Source organism: Microcaecilia unicolor, chromosome 6, assembly GCF_901765095.1.
Source record: "Microcaecilia unicolor chromosome 6, aMicUni1.1, whole genome shotgun sequence".
Classification (NCBI taxonomy): domain Eukaryota; kingdom Metazoa; phylum Chordata; class Amphibia; order Gymnophiona; family Siphonopidae; genus Microcaecilia; species Microcaecilia unicolor.
This window is the reverse complement of record NC_044036.1, coordinates 88,343,101-88,362,936: the sequence shown is the minus strand read 5'-3', so window position 1 is coordinate 88,362,936 and position 19,836 is coordinate 88,343,101. Positions and strand designations below refer to the sequence as shown.

At 43.4% G+C, this 19,836-nt stretch overlaps 1 protein-coding gene across 1 annotated transcript in view; it reads left to right on the top strand.

Annotated features, from left to right (window-relative positions):
- The window catches only part of ASTN1 (astrotactin 1), a 481,917-nt gene that overhangs the window by 387,042 nt on the left and 75,039 nt on the right, over positions 1-19,836 (top strand). The window contains exon 17 of the mRNA XM_030206744.1: positions 19,191-19,459. Within this exon, the coding sequence (XP_030062604.1) occupies positions 19,191-19,459 (269 nt within the window). The remainder of the gene's footprint in view (positions 1-19,190; positions 19,460-19,836) is intronic.

The following is a 19,836-nucleotide window of genomic DNA, read 5'->3' as shown; positions in this document are numbered from 1 at the left end:
TCTGATGTGGACCTGGCAGTCCAGCAGAGGCTTTTTGAAGAGAAGATGGAGGAGGTTGCTGACCTTATCAAGAAGCACACTGATACCATCAATACTCTCCTCCACCACAAGCCTTCAGTGACCACCTCCTCACCTAGGAGGTTTTTCAGCAAGTCAAAGAGGACTACCTACTAATCACAGAGGCATAGGTTCACCCCTTTTCACCAGCCTCAGCAGGCTAAACCCCAACACACTTGTTTTCAAGCCCCAGACAGCTTCCCAGTCAAAGCAGAGGGTGAGCTTATGACTGGCTCCAGCAGAGCATATCCGCAGTAAAAGTGACTATCCTAGACGCCGCCGGTTGGGGGAAGGCTGAAGTTTTTCCAAGAAAAGTGGCCCCTTGTAACCTTCAACTGGTGAGTTCTTCAAATAGTCCGTTTCGGTTATGCACTGCATTGGTACTACAAACCACCAAATTGCCCACCAATAGCTCATCACTTTAGCTCTCAACAGAAGCTGATACTTGCAGAGGAACTCTCCACCCTTCTACAGGTCCATGTGGTTAAGCTCATTCCACCAGGGGTAGGAGGGAAGGGATTCTATTCCTGGTCAAGAAAAAGTTCAGTACGGTTTCCCTGGACACCTTTCTCTCAATGATTCAGGAACACGATTAGCTATGCTCTCTGGAGTTAAAGGATTCTTACACTCACATGCTAATACTTCCAGCTCACAGGATGTATCTTTGAATTTGCTGGGGACACATCACTTCCAGTCCTGCCTGTTGCCCTTTGGCCTCACGTCGGTTCCGAGAATCTTCACCAAGTGTCTTGCAGTAGTTGCAGTGTCATTGCACAGACTGGGAGTACATGTGTACCCCTATCTGGACGATTGACTGGTGAAGCGCACGTCGACAGACAATGCTCAGGATTCCATGCAGAGGATGAATCTGGGGCATTGTGGGGTAACTTGATGGCTGTGGACATTGGACTAGATGAGTTGTAAGCACTTTACAGCATGAAGGGGCAGGCCAACGTGGATAGAATTGCTGTAGTTTTAGGTGGGATATGATAAGACTAAGAATGAGGGAGTGGATGCGTGAGAAGAGAAGAAAGTATCTAACTGCATGACAAATTAAACTCGAAGTTTGAAGCTTGTGTTACAAGATATGTAAATAGACAATAGCTGTATAAAAGAGGATGGAATATTGCCATCAGATAGGAATGTGGCAACTGCTTTATTTATATATGGCAAAACCGTGTGAGTGAAACAAAAAAACAGTCTCACTCCTGCTCTTCTACCTATTTTGTTTACAACACAAGAAAAGAAAAGTGGAAATAAGTGGAGAAGGACTTTGGAATTTATTCTTGCTTAGATGCAGCAACCTGCCAGCACAGATGAGAGTTCCAGGGTGCTTTGGGCATTATTTGATATCCACAAAATCTATCACGAGATCATTTGATTGCACAGTTTTAAATCTGTTGCAGAGCTTGGGAGATGTTAGGGAGTAACCGCATATGTGGTATAAATGTAACATATCCAAGGAGCCGCTGAAAAATATGAGTTTTCTGCTAACAAACCATGACTTTAAGGCCATTCTAAGGGACTCAGGAACAAGTGCTGAGAGGAGTCCATGACTAATATGTGAAAAATAAAACTCAGATGTTCTATTCATGTAATATCTGATTTTTGCAACATTCTTCTTTAAACCTGGAATTAGTCCTGCTGCTAAATTAACTCTTTTTAGGGTAAGCATAAGACAACATGCAGTTCTATTAGTCCAGCTGTGATTAGTAACTGCTGAAGCATAGCATCTAGTGATGTAATCAGCCATTGTGAAAATGCATAGTGGTCATTGGCTGGCACTTAGCAAAAAGGCTAATGTTTTCCTTCTAATAGGCCACAAAAGGATAGGCGTCCTCACTGTAAGGGTCCCAAGCTGTGTCTACCTACCACAGCTTACTGAAGCACAAAATGGTGTATGGCGGGGAGAACTGAGGCATCCCATGGTAATTTTGCCGTGCGGTTGCACTACCCACATGCTAAAAACTGAACTTTTTGTGCAGGGGACGTGTACTGTGCTAATTAGTTAGTGCAGATACATTGCCGCATGCTAATTAATTAGCTCGTGCTTGGCGTGTGAGAGTCCTTACCACCAGGATAGCGGTAAGGGTTCATATACTAATCTGTTTTAATGGTTATGCACTAATGGCAAAATTAGCATGTGGCCATTAATACAAAAAAATAGGAAATTCAGCCATTTTACCCAGTGGTATAAATGGCCTTAGCACATGGTAAAGAACTATGTAAGGGTACGCTAATGCCACTTTTTACAGCTGTTTGGTAAAGGGGCTCCTATGTGGTCCAACCCTGATGATTCACTGTGTGTTCCTGATCATGCAACAAGGAGGAAATAACACCCAACCTCTGAGAAAACTACTCTGTTGTAATCTTGAGAGGATTGTCCAAAGATTGGATTACCTCCCAGAGGTTATGCATAGAGGGGCATAATCGAACGGCGCTGGCCATCTACATGGCCGGCGCCGCAAAGAGCAGTCCCAAACCGTATTATCTTTTGTTTCGATAATATGGTTGGGGCCGGCCAAATGTCAGAGATGGTCGAGTTTGAGATGGCCGGCATTGGTTTTCGCTGATAATGGAAACCGATGCCGGCCATCTCAAACCCAGCCAAATCCAAGGCATTTGGTCGTGGGAGGGGCCAGCATTTGTAGTGCACTGGTCCCCCTCACATGCCAGAACACCAACCCGGCACCCTAGGGGGCACTGCAGTGGACTTCAAAAATTGTTCCCAGGTGCATACCTCCCTTACCTTGGGTGCTGAGCCCCCCAAATCCCCCCAAAACCCACTCCCCACAACTCTACACCATTACCATATCCCTTATGGGTGAAGGGGGGCACCTACATGTGGGTACAGTGGGTTTTGGGGTTTTTTGGAGTGATTAACATTTACCACCACAAGTGTAACAGGTAGGGGGGGATGGGCCTGGGTCCACCTGCCTGAAGTGCCCTGCACCCACTAAATACTGCTCCAGGGATCTGCATACTGCTGTCAGGGAGCTGGGTATGACATTTGAGGCTGGCAAAAAAATATATATTTTTGGGTGGGAGGGGGTTGGTGACCACTGGGGGAGTAAGGGGAGGTCATCCCCGATTTCCTCCGGTGGTCATTTGGTCATTTGGGGCACCTTTTTGAAGCTTGGCCCTGAAAAAAAGGGACCAAGTGAAGCCAGCGAAATGCTCATCAGGGCCGGCTTTCTTTTTTCCATTTTCGGGCAAAGCCAGCCATCTCGTGACCACGCCCCCTTGAAGTTTGGCCAGCTCTGTGACGGAAAGCAGTTGGTGCCGGCCAAAATCGGCTTTCGATTATACTGATTTGGCCGGGTTCAGGAGATCGCTTGCCATATCCCGATTTGTGTCGGAAGATGGCCGGCGATCTCCTTCGAAAATAAGCTGGATAGTCACCATAGCAGGTCTGGTAAACTCAGCCCACTCACCACAGGAAAACTGACTCCACACCTCCTCAGCTTTCCAAATTCAAACTTCTCCATTGAGATATTCCATATACTGCCTGTCTCTATACTGGGGAGAAAATTGCCAGCAGGTGCCCCACCAAGGCAGCTATTGCTTCAAGTCTTTTCAGGCTGGATCTCACACCTCCAATTCCATTGGGAAACTCTCTTCTAGAAAGCAAAGAACCTGCTCATACCTTGGGGAATAACAAGGCCCCTTCTATGTTCTACTCCAAAGAAAAAACCCTGGAATGGCTCAAATCTTCAGCTCCTTCTGAATTTCTGTAACCATGCACTTTCCAATGTCACCTGGAATTTACCAACATAGAGGAAAGCATCTTCAATTCCACCTTTCTCTTTTGCATTAGATCAATGAGGACCCAAGTAAAACAGTTAGCAGGAGATAGCTGCAGAGCTCACACGTTCATGTTTCTTCCAGATGCCATCTTGCCTCTCTCCTTGCCCACAGGAATTTTATTGAAACTCAATAGATGTTTAATTAAATTCCTTTAGGAGGGCAGAGCCTCTCATATACTCTAAAAATGCTCAGAGTTTGCTAAGCAGATGAAGAAATTTCCTTTTTGATTTCCTGCAGTATTAAGTTGCAGCCTTCTTGCAATATGGAGCTCATTGGCTAAAGGAGGTGCCTAACAATGATTTTAATCCAAATTAGCTATTAATAAGCATGAGATGATATCACCCATTCCTTTGACATTTTTACTTGATATGATTCTCCCAGAGGCATTGAATGCTGGGGCTTTAATTGAATTGGGTAAGATATGTGAGACTCCTAGAGGTCAAACCAGGATCACCCTGATCTGGTATAAACCTCAGTTTGAAATTAACAATAAACTTATTTCCTGGCTCCAGTGGCAGCAACAATAGATGGCAACAATTATAACATTGAGGCTTATATTCAAAGCAGTTTAAGCGGGCAGGTGCTTCTTCTGCCCGCTTAAATGGCTTTCTGGCACCTAACCAGAGATATTCAGCGGCACTTAACTGGACAGTGCCACTGAATATCCCCTGAGACTGCCCAAACAAAAAGTGGGCAGGTCGGGCGGCACTGGGGAGGAGCCCCAGGATATGCGGGTGCTGAGAATATTCAGTGCCGGCACCCGCATAGCTAAGCGTCTTCATTTAGGACAGTTCTAGAGCTGTATAATTTTTGGTTGTTGTTTTAAAAAAGCCCCCAAGGCCCCTCCCATCCCAATGACCCCTCTTTCGTTCCTTACCTCCCCATGAGCATTAAGACCCTCTTACTACAAGACCCTCCACCCCACCGCCTCCCCCCTACATCGCTGGTGGTCCAGTGGGGTCATTGGGGCAGGAGTGCAGCTCCCTTGCTTCGGCCCCTTGTGGTGCCTTGGGAAAATGGCTGCTGTGACCTCTCGTGGCAGCTCGTGGTACTTCATGTAGGAAGGGCTTACCTTCACTGTTGGGGGAGGCAGGGGGAGAGGGTCTTAATTCATGGGGGGAAGGAAGGAATGAAAGTGGGGACATTGGAATGGGAGGGGGCTTGGGGGCTTTATTTCTTAAAAAAAAAATTATGAGGGCTGGAGCAGCCCAAATTCAGCTGGGGCCACATAACTCTTATGCGGCCCTGGTTGAATATTGGCCAGGCCCAAATAACCTCCAGCAGCCTGTCTGCCCCAAATTATCCCTCGATATTCAATGCCAGTGCCCGACATAGCCCGGCACTGAATATCAGGGAATAATTTAGCCGGCAAAGATCAGCGTTTAAAAAAACACTCACTGCTGCTGCTGCTGAATATTGGGGGGGATTACCTTTAGAATAACCGTATTGACCTTGTGATGCTAGTGGAGGACTCAGACCTAGATTCTAACCCCCAACTTCTATAAATGGCGCTCAAAATTGAGTGTGCAAATGTGGGTGCATGACAAATTTGTATGTGCAATTTAATTGAATAACGAGCCAGTTAGTGTCAATAATTGGTCGTCCATCAATTGTTGGTGCTAATTGTCAACAATTTGTATTTACACACATCTCAGTCGGTATTGTATAAAGATGCGTGTATACATTCGCAAGTGTGGATCTGAAAAGGGGGCTGGCTGGGGGAGGGGCATGGGCGGGTCAGGAGCATTCCTATAATTTGCAGGCAGTGTTAATGAGTACAGCAGATCCATTCCTAATTTAGGTGTGAAGATTTACCCCAAGGTTCAGTTGGTGTGAATCCTCATGCCCAAAATTGGGCACGGATCCTGACGCAAAACGCTATTCTATAAACGGCTAAGATATTCTGGGAATAGATTAGGGAGCAAGTGTAAAATCTTCTAGATATCTCACAAGATTTATCCTTTAAGATTGTCATTTGTTGCTCTCTTACCTTACAAGATGTATTAACACCACCACAATGGTGGCTCCTAGATTTCTCAGTTGCTCTGACTTTACAACTGATTTTGGCCAACTGGAAAAAAATATGTTAAGTACATTCTTTTGGAAGTCTGCAATTTTTTTTAAAGCATAAATATGAGTTTAAATCTGTTGAGATTACCAACTAAAATTACTCAACCAAAGATCTGTTGCTACTTATGCAGACAAATAGCATCGTACTAAACAATGGACCCCCCTCTTTTGATATTGTTATTTTTTGGAAATTATTTAAAAGAGAGCCCTCAGACAAACCACCGCTTTTAAGGCAAACTCATTTCTTTCTGCCCGGTGGCATAGCACTTCTTTCATAGGGCTGTCTCTTCTGAGTGAATGTACGTGCTATTACATCAGAAGAGACTGCCCTATGAAAGAAGTGCTATGCCACCGGGCAGAAAGAAATGAGTTTGCCTTAAAAGCGGTGGTTTGTCTGAGGGCTCTCTTTTAAATAATTTTTAAAAAATAACAATATAAAAAAGAGGGGGTCCATTGTTTAGTACGATGCTATTTGTCTGCATAAATAGCATCAGATCTTTGGTTGAGTAGTTTTGGTTGTTATGTGTACCCAAGGATTGAGGGGAGATTACCAACAGCCACTTTCAGGTACAACAGATGTGGAAACTGACTGAAACTTATTTGGAATCTAGCGCCACCTGTTGACATACAGGGACTTTGAATTTGTTTACTAATGAGATGTGAGTTTTGCTTTCTTTCTTTATGCCTAAACAACATCAGAAATGCATTTATCCTCTGAGCTGCTGGAAAAGTTTAACACTATTGTTGCAATTGTACTTGATTATTTCTTGGGTTAATTAAAAGTGAGAACAAAAACAAACAAAAAATTACCATAGAAGTTACTAACCTAAGTACCGAGGTGCCTCAAGTTAATGAATCATTTTACTGCCGGCTAGTAACTACCCTCTAACTATACAAGGTCACAATACACCAGTGGATCTTTCAAAGCAGAATTCCAAGAACAACAGGCACATATTATCTCAAGCTAATATAATGTAATATCAGCCAAGTGCACCCCACAGTCTCAGCCTCAAATATGCATTTCAGACAAGGCTTTCTCAGAAGGGAAAAGACGAGTTGATGAAGAGGATGTTGAGGAAAGTGGGGTGGGTGGATGGACATTCTGCTCCTCCTCCCTCCTGATATTTGAAAATGTTGATAAACACACACTGCGTTCCCTGGAACTCTGTATTGACATGTCCATTGCTGTGCTGGAGTTGCATACATTTTTTCATCTGGATTTGATTTTCGTTCCCTTACACCCTTAGCTCCCTGCCGAGCTCTGGCATTACTCTTGTTGCATTATTTATTTTAAAACATATACCTTGCCTAAAACTCTAAGCAGCTTACAAAAAAATATTCACAAAATAATATACAAAAAATAATATTAAGAACATAAAAAACAAAATACATATCTCTACACACACACAAAAAAAATTTGCCATTACAGTCGACGTTAGGGTTCATCAGATACTATCATTGCATGTCCATAAAAGCCTGCAAAAACAAATGTGTTTTTAAAACTTTCTTAAATTGTATGAATTGGTTCACTGGGATGGGGGAGGTGGACACTAAGTAGAGCCCATTTCATGCTCTTTCAGTGATGTAAGATCGGATACTATGATATATGCTGCTGAAGTAGCTTCTCTACTCACTCTTTCCATTCTTCTGCTCTTGCCTCCCCCTCCTCACCCCTGAATTAATGACCTTTGCCTAGTCTCCTCCTGTAACAGAGGTGTGCATGATAGCTGCACATTTTTTAAGCATTTGGCATTTATGACAAGGAGAGAAATGAGAACAGGCCACAGTTCTAACCAAGTTAGATCTTTCAAAAGGTCAACACATTTGTACTTAAATAAAGAGCAACCGATTGGAAAAAAAAAATTCTGTTAGTTGTGAGGAAGGGGTTAAAGCTCTGAGGTAGATGGACTCAACCCTGAGATGCATAGGAGCCAACTTTTCAGAATTATTAAGGGTGCTAAGCCCAATGGAAATAACCCCTCCCTGGACACATACAAGGAATTCTCTCAATATTGGGGGTGCTCAAGCACCCACAGAGCTGGCTGCTGAGATAGCAAGAGTTCCAATTTCCTATTAGTGTCAGTTTCTAGCTGTGAACACATGGTGACCGCATCACCCTCTGCACTTACAATGCCAGTCCTTTGCTCAGAGTTGTCAGGTCTTGTTTATCCAGAATTGGTATTGCTTACCACTTTTCCTCAGCTCTACCAGTGCCCCCGTCCCCTTCCTTCTCCCCATCAGACCCACATTAGGTCTGTCTTATGCAAGAAAAGGCAGACTCCCTGTCATTCCTTACTATTCAACTTTCACCAAAAATTCTCCTTCAGACCTAAATGGAGAAAAGGCAAGCTTCATGTACTTGTATGCATTAGAATTCAAGGTTTTAGGGATGTGAATTCATTAATGCACATTCAGTTCATTAGCATACCTTAAAAATGTGATTGCATGCTAAATCAATTTAGTGTTCACCTGTTAACAAATTAATGAACACTAGGTCAATTAGTGTGCATTGAAAAGCTTTAGTGAACATTTAAATATTTCCATTAAAGCAAATGTGTGAAACAGACTAAAAAACAAACAAAAAATAAATATGTGCTCTTAATGGGAAAACTCACAGCTGCAGTACATCCATTCCTTCGGCACAGGATTCCTTTATGGGATAAGCATAAAGGAATCCTGTGCTGAAGGAATGGATCCTCAGGAGCTTAGTCGAGGTCGGGAGGCGGGGATAGTGCTGGGCAGACTTATACGGTCTGTGCCAGAGCCGGTGGTGGGAAGCGGGACTGGTGGTTGGGAGGCGGGGATAGTGCTGGGCAGACTTGTACGGTCTGTGCCAGAGCTGGTGGTTGGGAGGCAGGGCTGGTGGTTGGGAGGTGAGGATAGAGCTGGGCAGACTTATACAGTCTGTGCCAGAGCCGGTGGTTGGGAGGCAGGGCTGGTGGTTGGGAGGCGGGGATAGTGCTGGGCAGACTTATACGGTCTGTGCCCTGAAAAGCACAGGTACAAATCAAAGTAGGGTATACACAAAAAGTAGCAAATATGAGTTATCTTGTTGGGCAGACTGGATGGACCGTGCAGGTCTTTTTCTGCCGTATTCTACTATGTTACTATGTTACTATAACCGGAAGAATCCTTTTGAGCATCATTGGGAAATAGTACAACAATTGTTTAACTTGGATACTGATATGGGTGATGGGCAGGATGAGGATAAGAGGATGGGGTTGTGGGGGGGGGGGGATTTGGAAACAATCTTTGTTTTCTCTATGATTTTGTGGGCACCCCGACATAATAGCCCTGATAAAAAAGCCCTGCTAAAACAGCCTGGTAACAAAATAGCCCTTGACAAAATGGCCCCTCCCACAAAATAACCCTTGACAAAATAGCCCCCTAGAAAAAAATGCAGTGCCATATTCTGAGCAGCCAGATCGGGCCCTTTTGTTAGGGTGCTAATTTGTCAAGGGCTATATTGTAGGCAGGCCATTTTGACTGTGACTGTCATGTCAGGGGCTATTATGTTGGGAGCTTTTTTTGTTTGGAGCTTTTTTTTCGGGGTATTTTGACCAGGTACTGATTTTGTGGTATTGTTCTGGCAGTTATTTGTCTGAAGTAAGTTGCTTAAAACTTTTATAAACTTGCAAGTTACAAAAAAAAAAATTCTCTGAAGACAAGAAGGCCTATAATTCTCAAAGATGGGTAATGCAGGCCTTCATTGCCAGTCTGGAGCTTATTAAAAGCTTAAAATAGGTCTTTCCTCGCGATGCGCTCCACCATGCATGCACAAGTGTCTTCCTGGGACCAGCAGTTCTCTTTTTTCCACAGTGATGAGAGAACACGCTTGTTTCCACTTCTCACAGCTGGTTCAGACTTTGGTCTTTTTGGGCCTTCCCTTTTCTTTTTTTATAGCTCTTTGGGGGTTTGTCTTTATTTTATTCCTTCCCCATATTTTTTTTTTTTTTAGATTATTTTTTTGCCTCTTTTAAAAGTTTTCTTTGTTTTACTGCACTCGCTAGGGCGCATTTAGGCCTGAGCTCCAGTCGGGTTTTTCCCGCTTCTTTTTCCTGGTTCTTTCCCCTTTTATAGCACCATTGAGTCGTTAGATTTGACCATGGGTGTTTTTCCTTTCATGTCATTGAAGGTTCCCAGTGGCTTCAAGTGCTTCATTCAATGCAACAGGACCATTTCTGGCAAAGACAGACACCCAGTCTTGGTGTCTACAGTGGTTGGGGCCTGATCATTGGTGTCTACAGTGGTTGGGTCCTGATCATACCCCTGCAAACTGTATTCACTGTCTTCGTATGAAGAAGAGAACTCAGTTGGCCAGAGAGAGAGACTCAGAGAGAGAAGATTTTTGGAGCCAGGTCTGAAGCCTCGACGTTTGGTGTCAGCATCAGTGTCTTCAGCATTGACATCAGCATCTGGTGTTGCATAGGGTGCGTCTGTCTATATGGCTTGCGAGACCCTTGCACACTGGGAGTGACCGTGCATTGAGTGGATCTCCACCTGCCTCGATGCTGGCCTCTATGCAGGTCCCCCTGGACTGATAGGCATTGGGCCCCACTCTGAGGTGACGTGAGGACTTGACATTGTCCTCTTCAGCACTAGGAAGCATCAATGCCAGGCATCAGAAAAACATCAGTGCCAGGAACACCAGGGCACCGAGGGTTTCACCGCTCCCCGAGAAGGATCAGTGCTAGGAGGACCGCTCCCCCTCTGTATAGAAGTTGCCAATGTGTGGGTCTCCACACAGTCAGGACTGAAGTCAGAGGAATGGTTGGTGTAAGCACCAAAGACGCTGATGCACTCTGCAAGAACCCCATTAAAAGCTTCCCACCAGCCTCAGCAGGCTCAGCTACAGTGCACTTGTTCTCATCAACATTGTGCTCCTAAGGTCCAGACGGCTCCCCAGTCAAAGCAGGGGACAAGCTTTTGACTGGCTCCAGCAGAACATAGCCTCTGGAAATGTGACCATTCTGGATGGCTTGCCAGTAGGGGAGAGACTGAAGTTTTACCAAGAAAGGTGGACCCTTGTAACCTCCGACCGGTGGGTTCTTCAAATAGTCCGTCTCAGTTAAGCCCTGCATTGGCTACAGAGACCACCAGATTGCCCACCAAAGAGCACATCACTTCAGCTCTCAGCACAAGCAGGTACTTGCAGATGAACTCTCCTCCCTTCTACAGGCCCATGTGGTTAAGTTCATTTCACCAGGGGAAGAAGGGAAGGGATTCTATTCCAGGTTCTTCCTTGTATAAAAGAAAACAGGGGAGATCTAAGGGACCTGAACAAATTCCTGGTCAAAGAAAAGTTCAGTATGATTTCCCTGGATACTCTGCTTCCCATGCTTCAGGAAGATGATTGGGTATGCTCTCTGGATTTAAAGGATGCTTATACTCATATCAGATACTTTCAGCTCACAGGACGTATCTCCGATTTTGCCTGGAGACACGTCACTTCCAGTATCACATTTTACCTTTTGGCCTCACATTGGCTCCAAGGGTTTTCACCAAGTGTCTTGCAGTAGTTGTGGCGTCACTACAAAGACTGGGAGTCCATGTGTACCCCTATCTCAATGACTGGCTGGTGAACAGCATGTCAGGGAACGGTGCTCAGGAGTCCATGTGGAGGACTATTCGGGTGTTAGAGCTACTAGGGTTCATTTTAACTACCCCAAATGCAATCTATTCCCTGTCCAGCGATTGGAGTTCATCGGAGCCCTGATAGACACTCAGCCGGCTCTGGCTTTTCTTCTTGTGGTGCAGGCAGACACTCTTGTTGCCCTTGCCACTCAAGTCTGAGCAGCTTGGCAGGCTACAGCCCAGCAAATGTTGAGGTTGTTGGGCCACATGGCCTCTACTGTTCATGTGACACCCATGGGACATATTCACATGAGAACTGCCCAGCGGACCCTAGCTTCCCAGTGGTGTCAGGCCACAGGGAACCTTGAAAATGTAATCCAAGTTCCACCAGAGTTGGTTCAGTCCCTACTCTGGTGGAAAATTCTATCCAATTTGACTCTTGGACTCCCATTCTAAGTTCCACAGCTCATGAATTTGCTGAGGATGAATGTGTCCCATCTAGGGTGGGGAGCTCAGGATGGGCTTCATGTTGGATTATTTGTAATAAATAATTAGCAGATTTTAGTACACACAGCTTCAGCTTTAGAAATGTTAATTTCTTTCTTCATCTCTCTCTCATTCACCCCTGAATAATTCACTGCTGAGTCACTTTAAAGTTGAAGTAACAAAACATCTGTTTACTCACAGTTTGTAGTTAGATTATAATCAGACAGGCTTTTATATACATATTACTATACATTTGTATTATCAGCTCCTTCCATGTGCTTAGATGGTAATGGATGCTCACACCACCATAGATCCTCTCAGGTTAGGAGAGATCATGAGCTCCATGTGCTCCATGTGCTGTGTCTAACCCCCACAGGAAGTTGCATAGCTGTGTGACCTCTCTAAGTAATTCACATCAGAGGTCACAGAGTAATCACAGAGAAATAATAGGTGACAGGCAATGCATGTAAAATACAATTACATTCCAACAAACCCCTTCTCATGCATAACTGTCATGCAATTATTTATTCATACAAAGTCCAAGCTTTATACGCAGATTCACAAAATGTTCTCTGGGTAACGGTTTGGTCATGATGTCAGCTGTCATCTCACTGGTGTGACAATAGTGTAGACTGATGACCCCTTCTTTTGCCAACTCTCGCACGTTGTGGTATTTCGTTGCGATGTGCTTGGTGCGTGACTGAACCTTGTCATTTTGTGACAGTCGGATGCAGCTCTGATTATCTTCCATTATCTGGATTGGTCTCTTTTCAGCTATTCCAAAATCCAGCATAAGTTTTTCAATCCACATCAGTTCTCTGCACGCTTCCGATACGGCCACGTATTCAGCTTCTGTAGAAGACAGACTCACAATACTTTGTTTATGACTGGCCCATGAAATTTGTACATTTCCATACATAAACACATATCCACTTGTGGATTTATAATCAGAATGATCCCCTGCCCAATCTGAATCACAGTAACATATTAGTTTTGGATTACTATTGGCTGAAATCTTTAATTTACAATCAATGGTACCCTTTAAATACCTTACCATCCTTTTAACTGCAGTCCAATCTGATTTGGTAGGTGAGCTGACCCTTCTGCTCAAAATTCCTACTGCATTTGCTATATCAGCCCTGTATGTGGTAGCTAGATATAAAAGCTTACCTATGGCTGATCTATATTGGATGTTATCTGGTAAAGGTTCTCTTACTGTTTCATCCTTCAGAAAATCAGTGATCATGGGAGTGCTTACAACTTGGGCATCTTGCATACCTAAACTTTCAATAAGCTCATTTATTTTCTGCTTCTGGCTTAGAAGATAAGAACCATCATTTTGTTTCTCAATTTCTATACCAAGATAGTATGACACATCACCAAGTTCTTTTATCTCAACATTGAGGTTTAAACACTTTACAATGTCCTTGTACTCTTGCTCACTTTTGCTTGCAATGAGCAGATCATCAACAAAAGCTAAAATGTATGCATATTGTCCATTTGTGCACCTAGTGTACAAGCATTTATCTGCTTCACCTTGCTTAAATCCTAAATTTGTCAATATTTCATGCAATTTTTCATTCCAACATTCTGCACTTTGCTTTAATCCACAAAGACCTTTGTTTAATTTACACACTAGCTGTCTTTGTTTTGTATTTATGAAACCTGTTGGTTGTTCCATGTACAAGTCTTCAGTTATTTCTCCATGAAGAAATGCTGTTTTCACATCAATGTGGTTGACTTGCATGCCTTTTGAGACTGCAATGCTCAGAAGTGTTCTGATTGTCGTGTGTTTCACTGCAGGTGCAAACACTTCATCAAAATCTTCTCCATATTTTTGAAGATATCCCTTTGCCACTAATCTGGCTTTATACCTTTCCACTTTTCCTTGTGCATTCCTTTTTAACTTGAATACCCATTTGCATCCTATAGCTTTCTTGCCAGGAGGTAATTTTGTAAGAATCCAAGTATTATTTTTATCCAATGCATCAATTTCTTCTTGTGCAGCTTTATGCCATTCAGCAGCTTCTTCTGCTGGCATTTTCTCAATCTCATCCCATGTTAAGGGCTCTTGAGCTTCTGCTGACTTTGTTAGGTAAGACAGTCTTGGGGGTGGAACACCTTTGTTTTCCCTGGATGAGCGTCTGACAACAGGTTGGTCTGACCTTTCCGCATCCTCTAAATCTGAGAGTTCTTCTCCAATTGATTCCCCTTCTCCAACTGTACTGTCTTCTTCAATGATCCTTTCTGTGTCTGCTTCCTCTGCCTGTTCCTCGTTAGATACAGATGAGTTGCTTTCAGACATCTGCCTTGGTATGGCATTTATATACACTGGCATGTCTATTATGGTTCTAGTTTCATATTCTGGATGATAAGGCTCATCTGGGATAATCCAGCCTTTATCAACCCTTTTGTTTTCATCAAAATATGTAACATGTCTTATGCCAACAATGCCAGTTTTCAGATTCAAAATTCTATATCCTTTGTGTCCTGGAGCATAGCCAACTAAAATGCCCCTTTCTGTTGTGGAATCCAGCTTATGCCTTCTTTGCTTTGGTACATGAGCATATGCTGTACTTCCAAATGTTCTTATGTGTGACAGGTTTGGCTTCCTACCATGCCATGTCTCATGTGGTGTGCGCTCAGCGCCTTTAGTTGGCATTCTGTTTTGTAGGTACACTGCTGTGAGAATGGCTTCCCCCCATAGTCTTTTAGGGAGATTGCTATCTGACAGCATACATCTGGTCATTTCCACAAGTGACCTAAATTTTCTCTCTGCAACAGAATTTTGTTCTGGTGTATAAGCTACTGTTGTGATATGCTGAATGCCTTCTTGTTCTAGAAATGTGCGCATGCTTTGTGAAGTGAACTCACCACCATTGTCGGTCTGAAGAACCTTTGGTTTTCTTTCAAATTTATTGCTCACCATGGCTACGTATTTCTTCAGCATGTCTGTGACTTGACTTTTCTCTTTCAGCAAATAGGCCACACAATATCTAGAAAAATCATCCAAGAATATTAGCACAAATCTGTTATTTCCCAATGATGGGATATTAAACGGTCCACATAAGTCACTGTGTATTAAGTCCAGCACTTTATTACTCCTATTTCCTGTGTATGCAGGAAATGAGGGTCTCACACCCTTTTGAGTAACACAGTCTATGCATTTCTCCATTTTACCAGCATCTGCACTTATCTGAATGCCGGTGGCCAGTTGCTTACTGTAAAGATCCTGGATCACCTTAGAATCACGATGTCCCAGGCGGCGATGCCAGATTTCCAGACTACATTTACCATCATTCTTCCTTACTTGCGCCATATGTGAGGCTTCACCTGAAATGCTCAGTTTATAAACATCATTATGCATAAAAGCTTCAGCATACACTTCATCATTTTTAGAGATTGTGCACTTACTGTTTTCAAAATGAATCACAAATCCCTTCTTATCTAATGTAGATACACTAAGCATATTGCAAACTGCTTGGGGAATATACAAGACATCACTTACAGGAATTTCTTTAACTTCATTAGACACTTTGCATTTTAAGAATCCAATACCTTTTGCTTGGATCTTAGCAGTCCCTGCGTTTGCAGTTTTAAGAATACCTTCCTCTGGACACATTTCCTGAAAGAAATCCTTACAATTGGTTAAATGGCATGTGCTCCCTGAATCCAAAATCCAAGTACTTTCATTTGAATTATTATTTACCATAGTCAAAGATTTTTCTGCCATTAGAAAGCCCTTGTGTTTATCTTTGTCCTTCATACATTTCCTGGTTTGAAAATTCTTTAGTTCCATTGGCTTAGGTGAGCTAGAGGGAGTGTTTTGTGTTTCCTTACACCATTTAGATACATGTCCCTCCTTTCCACATGAGTAGCAAATCAGCTTGCCCTTGGGTGGAGTTTTCCCATAGCTCCGCCTTCCTCTGTTCTTTGCCAAGAAATTTGTTTCATTTCTCTCTGACTTGCTTTGAGAACACATCTCCTCAGAATCATTTATTATGCATTCCTGCCTTAGTTTTGATGTTGCCTGTTCAAAAGATTGCCCTTCAATGGCCTCATTTACAGACCTAAAAACATCAAACTTCTTTGATAGTGAGGTAAAAAGAAATGCTCTTTTCAATGCATCACACATGGGAATTCCAGAAAGTTCTAGCTTTTGAAATGAAGACATAAGATGCATAATGTGATCATTACATTTACTTTTATCCCTTAATTTGGTTTCATTCAACTCTGCCAACCAAATTGGTTGCTGCTTTGCATATGTAGTTGCATACATAGTTCTCAGTTTATATAAAATGTCCTTTGGTGTATCTTTTCCCTCCACTAATATGGCTTGTTTCTCTGAGAGAGCTTCCAAAAGCATGCACTTCACATAATAGTTTGCATTGTCCCATTCAGCCATATTTTCAGCTGTTCTGTCTTGGTCTAAGCATATATCTAATCTTTTTGCTCGAAGGAGACATATGAATCTTAGTTCCCACTGCTGATAATTAAACTCAGTTAATCTAGGCACCTTGAGAGAATAGAACAATAGTGAATTTCTTCCCTCAGCCATTTTCTTAGCCTTCTGTCTGCTGTGTGGGGGGAGAGAGAGACAGACTGAATCTTTCCTTTAAAACTTAAGAGAAAAATGTGGCCTTTTTTTCTGCCTGGTAATATTTCTCTTCTTTTTCAATTCCTGGACCCTGGGCCCATAACCCTTTTTGTTGGATTATTTGTAGTAAATAATTAGCAGATTTTAGTACACACAGCTTCAGCTTTAGAAATGTTAATTTCTTTCTTCATCTCTCTCTCATTCACCCCTGAATAATTCACTGCTGAGTCACTTTAAAGTTGAAGTAACAAAACATCTGTTTACTCACAGTTTGTAGTTAGATTATAATCAGACAGGCTTTTATATACATATTACTATACATTTGTATTATCAGCTCCTTCCATGTGCTTAGATGGTAATGGATGCTCACACCACCATAGATCCTCTCAGGTTAGGAGAGATCATGAGCTCCATGTGCTCCATGTGCTGTGTCTAACCCCCACAGGAAGTTGCATAGCTGTGTGACCTCTCTAAGTAATTCACATCAGAGGTCACAGAGTAATCACAGAGAAATAATAGGTGACAGGCAATGCATGTAAAATACAATTACATTCCAACACTTCACACTCAAGGTCTCCAAATAAACTTTCTGGAATTCCAGGTGATCTGGATGCTCTAAAGGCTTTCAGGGATCAGTTAAACAACCAAATTTTACTCATTCAAACAGACAATCAGGTTGCCAGGGGGCACCGGATCACACCCTCTGTGTCAGGAGGCCGTCCGGATGTGGCATTGGGACACCAGCATGTGATGTCCTGAAAGCTACTTACCTGGTGGGCAAATTTGACATCCTAGCCAACAGACTGAGCAGGGTCGTGCAACTGAACGAGCGGTTTCTCAGCATGGGCAATGTCCTTGAGATCTTCCGAGTGGGGGGCACCCCTCTGTGGATTTATTTGCCACACAGTCCAGTCACAATTCCCTCAGCTCTGTTCCAGGCTCCAGGCCCACAACAGACTAGTGTTGAATGCCTTCCTCCTTCATTTGGGGGGCAGGAATTCTGTATGTGTATCCTCCCATTCCTCTTGTGGGGAAGACTTTGCTGAAACTCAAGCAAGACCGCGGAACCATGATCTTGATAACTCCCTACTGGCTCCAGCAGATCTAGTTCCCTCTTCTTCTGGAGTTATCCTCTGAAGAATTGTGGAGACTAGAGTGTTTTCCAACCCTCATCACACAGAACGAGGGATCTCTTCTGCATCCAAACTTCTGGTCTCTGGCCCTCATGGCCTGGATTTTGAGAGCTTAGAATTTGCTTCCTTACATCTTCCTGAGGGTGTCTCCAAAGTCTTGCTGGCTTCCAGGAAAGATTTCACTAAGATATGTTATGCTTTCAAACGGAGGATGTTTGCCACATAGTGTGAGGGCAAGGCCCTCAATCCTATTTCCTACCCTACACAGACCCTGCTTGAATACCTTTTGCACCTCTTAGAGTCTGGTCTCAAGACCAACTCCATAAAGGTTCACCTTAGCACAATTAGTGCTTATCATCATCGTGTAGAGAGCAAGTTCATCTCTAGACAGCCTCTAGTGGTTCACTTCATGCGAGGTTTGCAGTTGACAAAGCTCCTTGTCAAACTTCCACCTGTGTCATGGGACCTCAACGTCGTTCTTACCCAGCTGATAAAAGATTTCTTTGAGCTACTTGATTCCTGTCATCTGAAGTACTTGACCTGGAATATCATATTTTTGGTGGCTGTTACTTCAGCTTGCAGGGTCAGTGAGCTTCAGGCCCCAGTAGTGGATCCACCTTATACGAAGTTTCATTATAATAGAGTAGTCCTCCGCATGCAACCTAAGTTCCTACCTAAGGCTGTGTCAGAGTTCCATTTGAACCAGTCAGTTGTCTTGTCAACGTTCTTCCCACAAACTTATGCCCATCCTGGTGAAAGTGCACTACACATCTTGGACTGCAAGTGAGCATTGGCCTTTTACTTGGAGCAGACTAGGCCTACAGACAGTCCACCCAACTTTTTGTTTCTTTTAATCCCAATAGGATGGGGGTCGCTGTTATGCTTTACATTGTGCCGCTGGTCCCGCACTCTCACAGCAGGCGGGAAGGCACTCTAGCATGTGTGTTGGACTGCGTTTTGCACTCAGTGACCTATTTTATGCTTTTAACAAGCTCCAGACTGGCAATGCGGGTCTGTGCTACCCACTTGTGAGAATATAAGGCCTGCTGTCCTCCGAGAATACCTGCTACAGGTAACTATTTTTGCTATGCCCAACACTGGGGGGGGGGGGGGAGCCAAATAAACTGACACTGAACTAAAACGTCTTGGCCTGTGCATATCCCACAAGGAGGGGGACACCCTGAACATTTTTATTTCATATCATTTCTTGTGTCGTTTATGGTTTTGTTTTGTTTTTGTTATTGGAGCAATAACATTAGGCACACTATTTTGGAAGAGTGCACTCTATGAATGACACATGAACAAAAATTTCAATTTTTTCCTGTCATTTCATGTTTAAAAATGCACAAAATGAATGTACACCTCTAATTCCTATCTGTTTCCCCATCAGATGCACTGATCTACTATACCTCGAGTGTTCTGCTCCCTCTCCTCTCTTCTCTATCTCTTGCATCTTTTTCTTGCAGGTAATTCCCCTTCAGATGAGTCTGAGGAACGAGAGCGGGATCCAAAGGTCCTCACCTTCCCTGAGTATATTGCTAGCCTGCTGGATTCTGGCACTAAACGGATGGCAGCAGGAGTGCGCATGGAGTGTCAGAGCCGAGGACGCTGCTCCTCATACTGTCAGCTGTGTCATGTCACCTCCAGTCCCGATGCCCCTGCTGAGCCTGTTCTTTTGGAAGTCACCAAGGCAGTGCCCATCTATGATTTGGTGCCCAACAATGTCACTCAAAAGGTAATGGACTGATCACTGATATGCTTAGACCACTGCTCAAGCACATTAACCAATGGATTCTTTCTGTCTTTTCTTTTCCACCAGTAGTGAATGACAGGTGTCACAGAATCTGTCACTTCTACATGGTGTATGAGGAGGTTCAGGTAATGCTACACATTATGGGCTAAATTCTATGTATCACCTATAAAAAAAAATCAGCTCCAAAAAAATGCACCTAGTCGTATTCTATAGAATATACCCAACACCCATTTCTTCAACTATAGTCACGGCCATTAATGCCAATGAAAACCTGGTGCAAATGCCAACACCTAAATTATGCGCAGAATGGGCATATTCTATAACAGTGCACATAAATTCTAGGAATGCCCATGACCTGC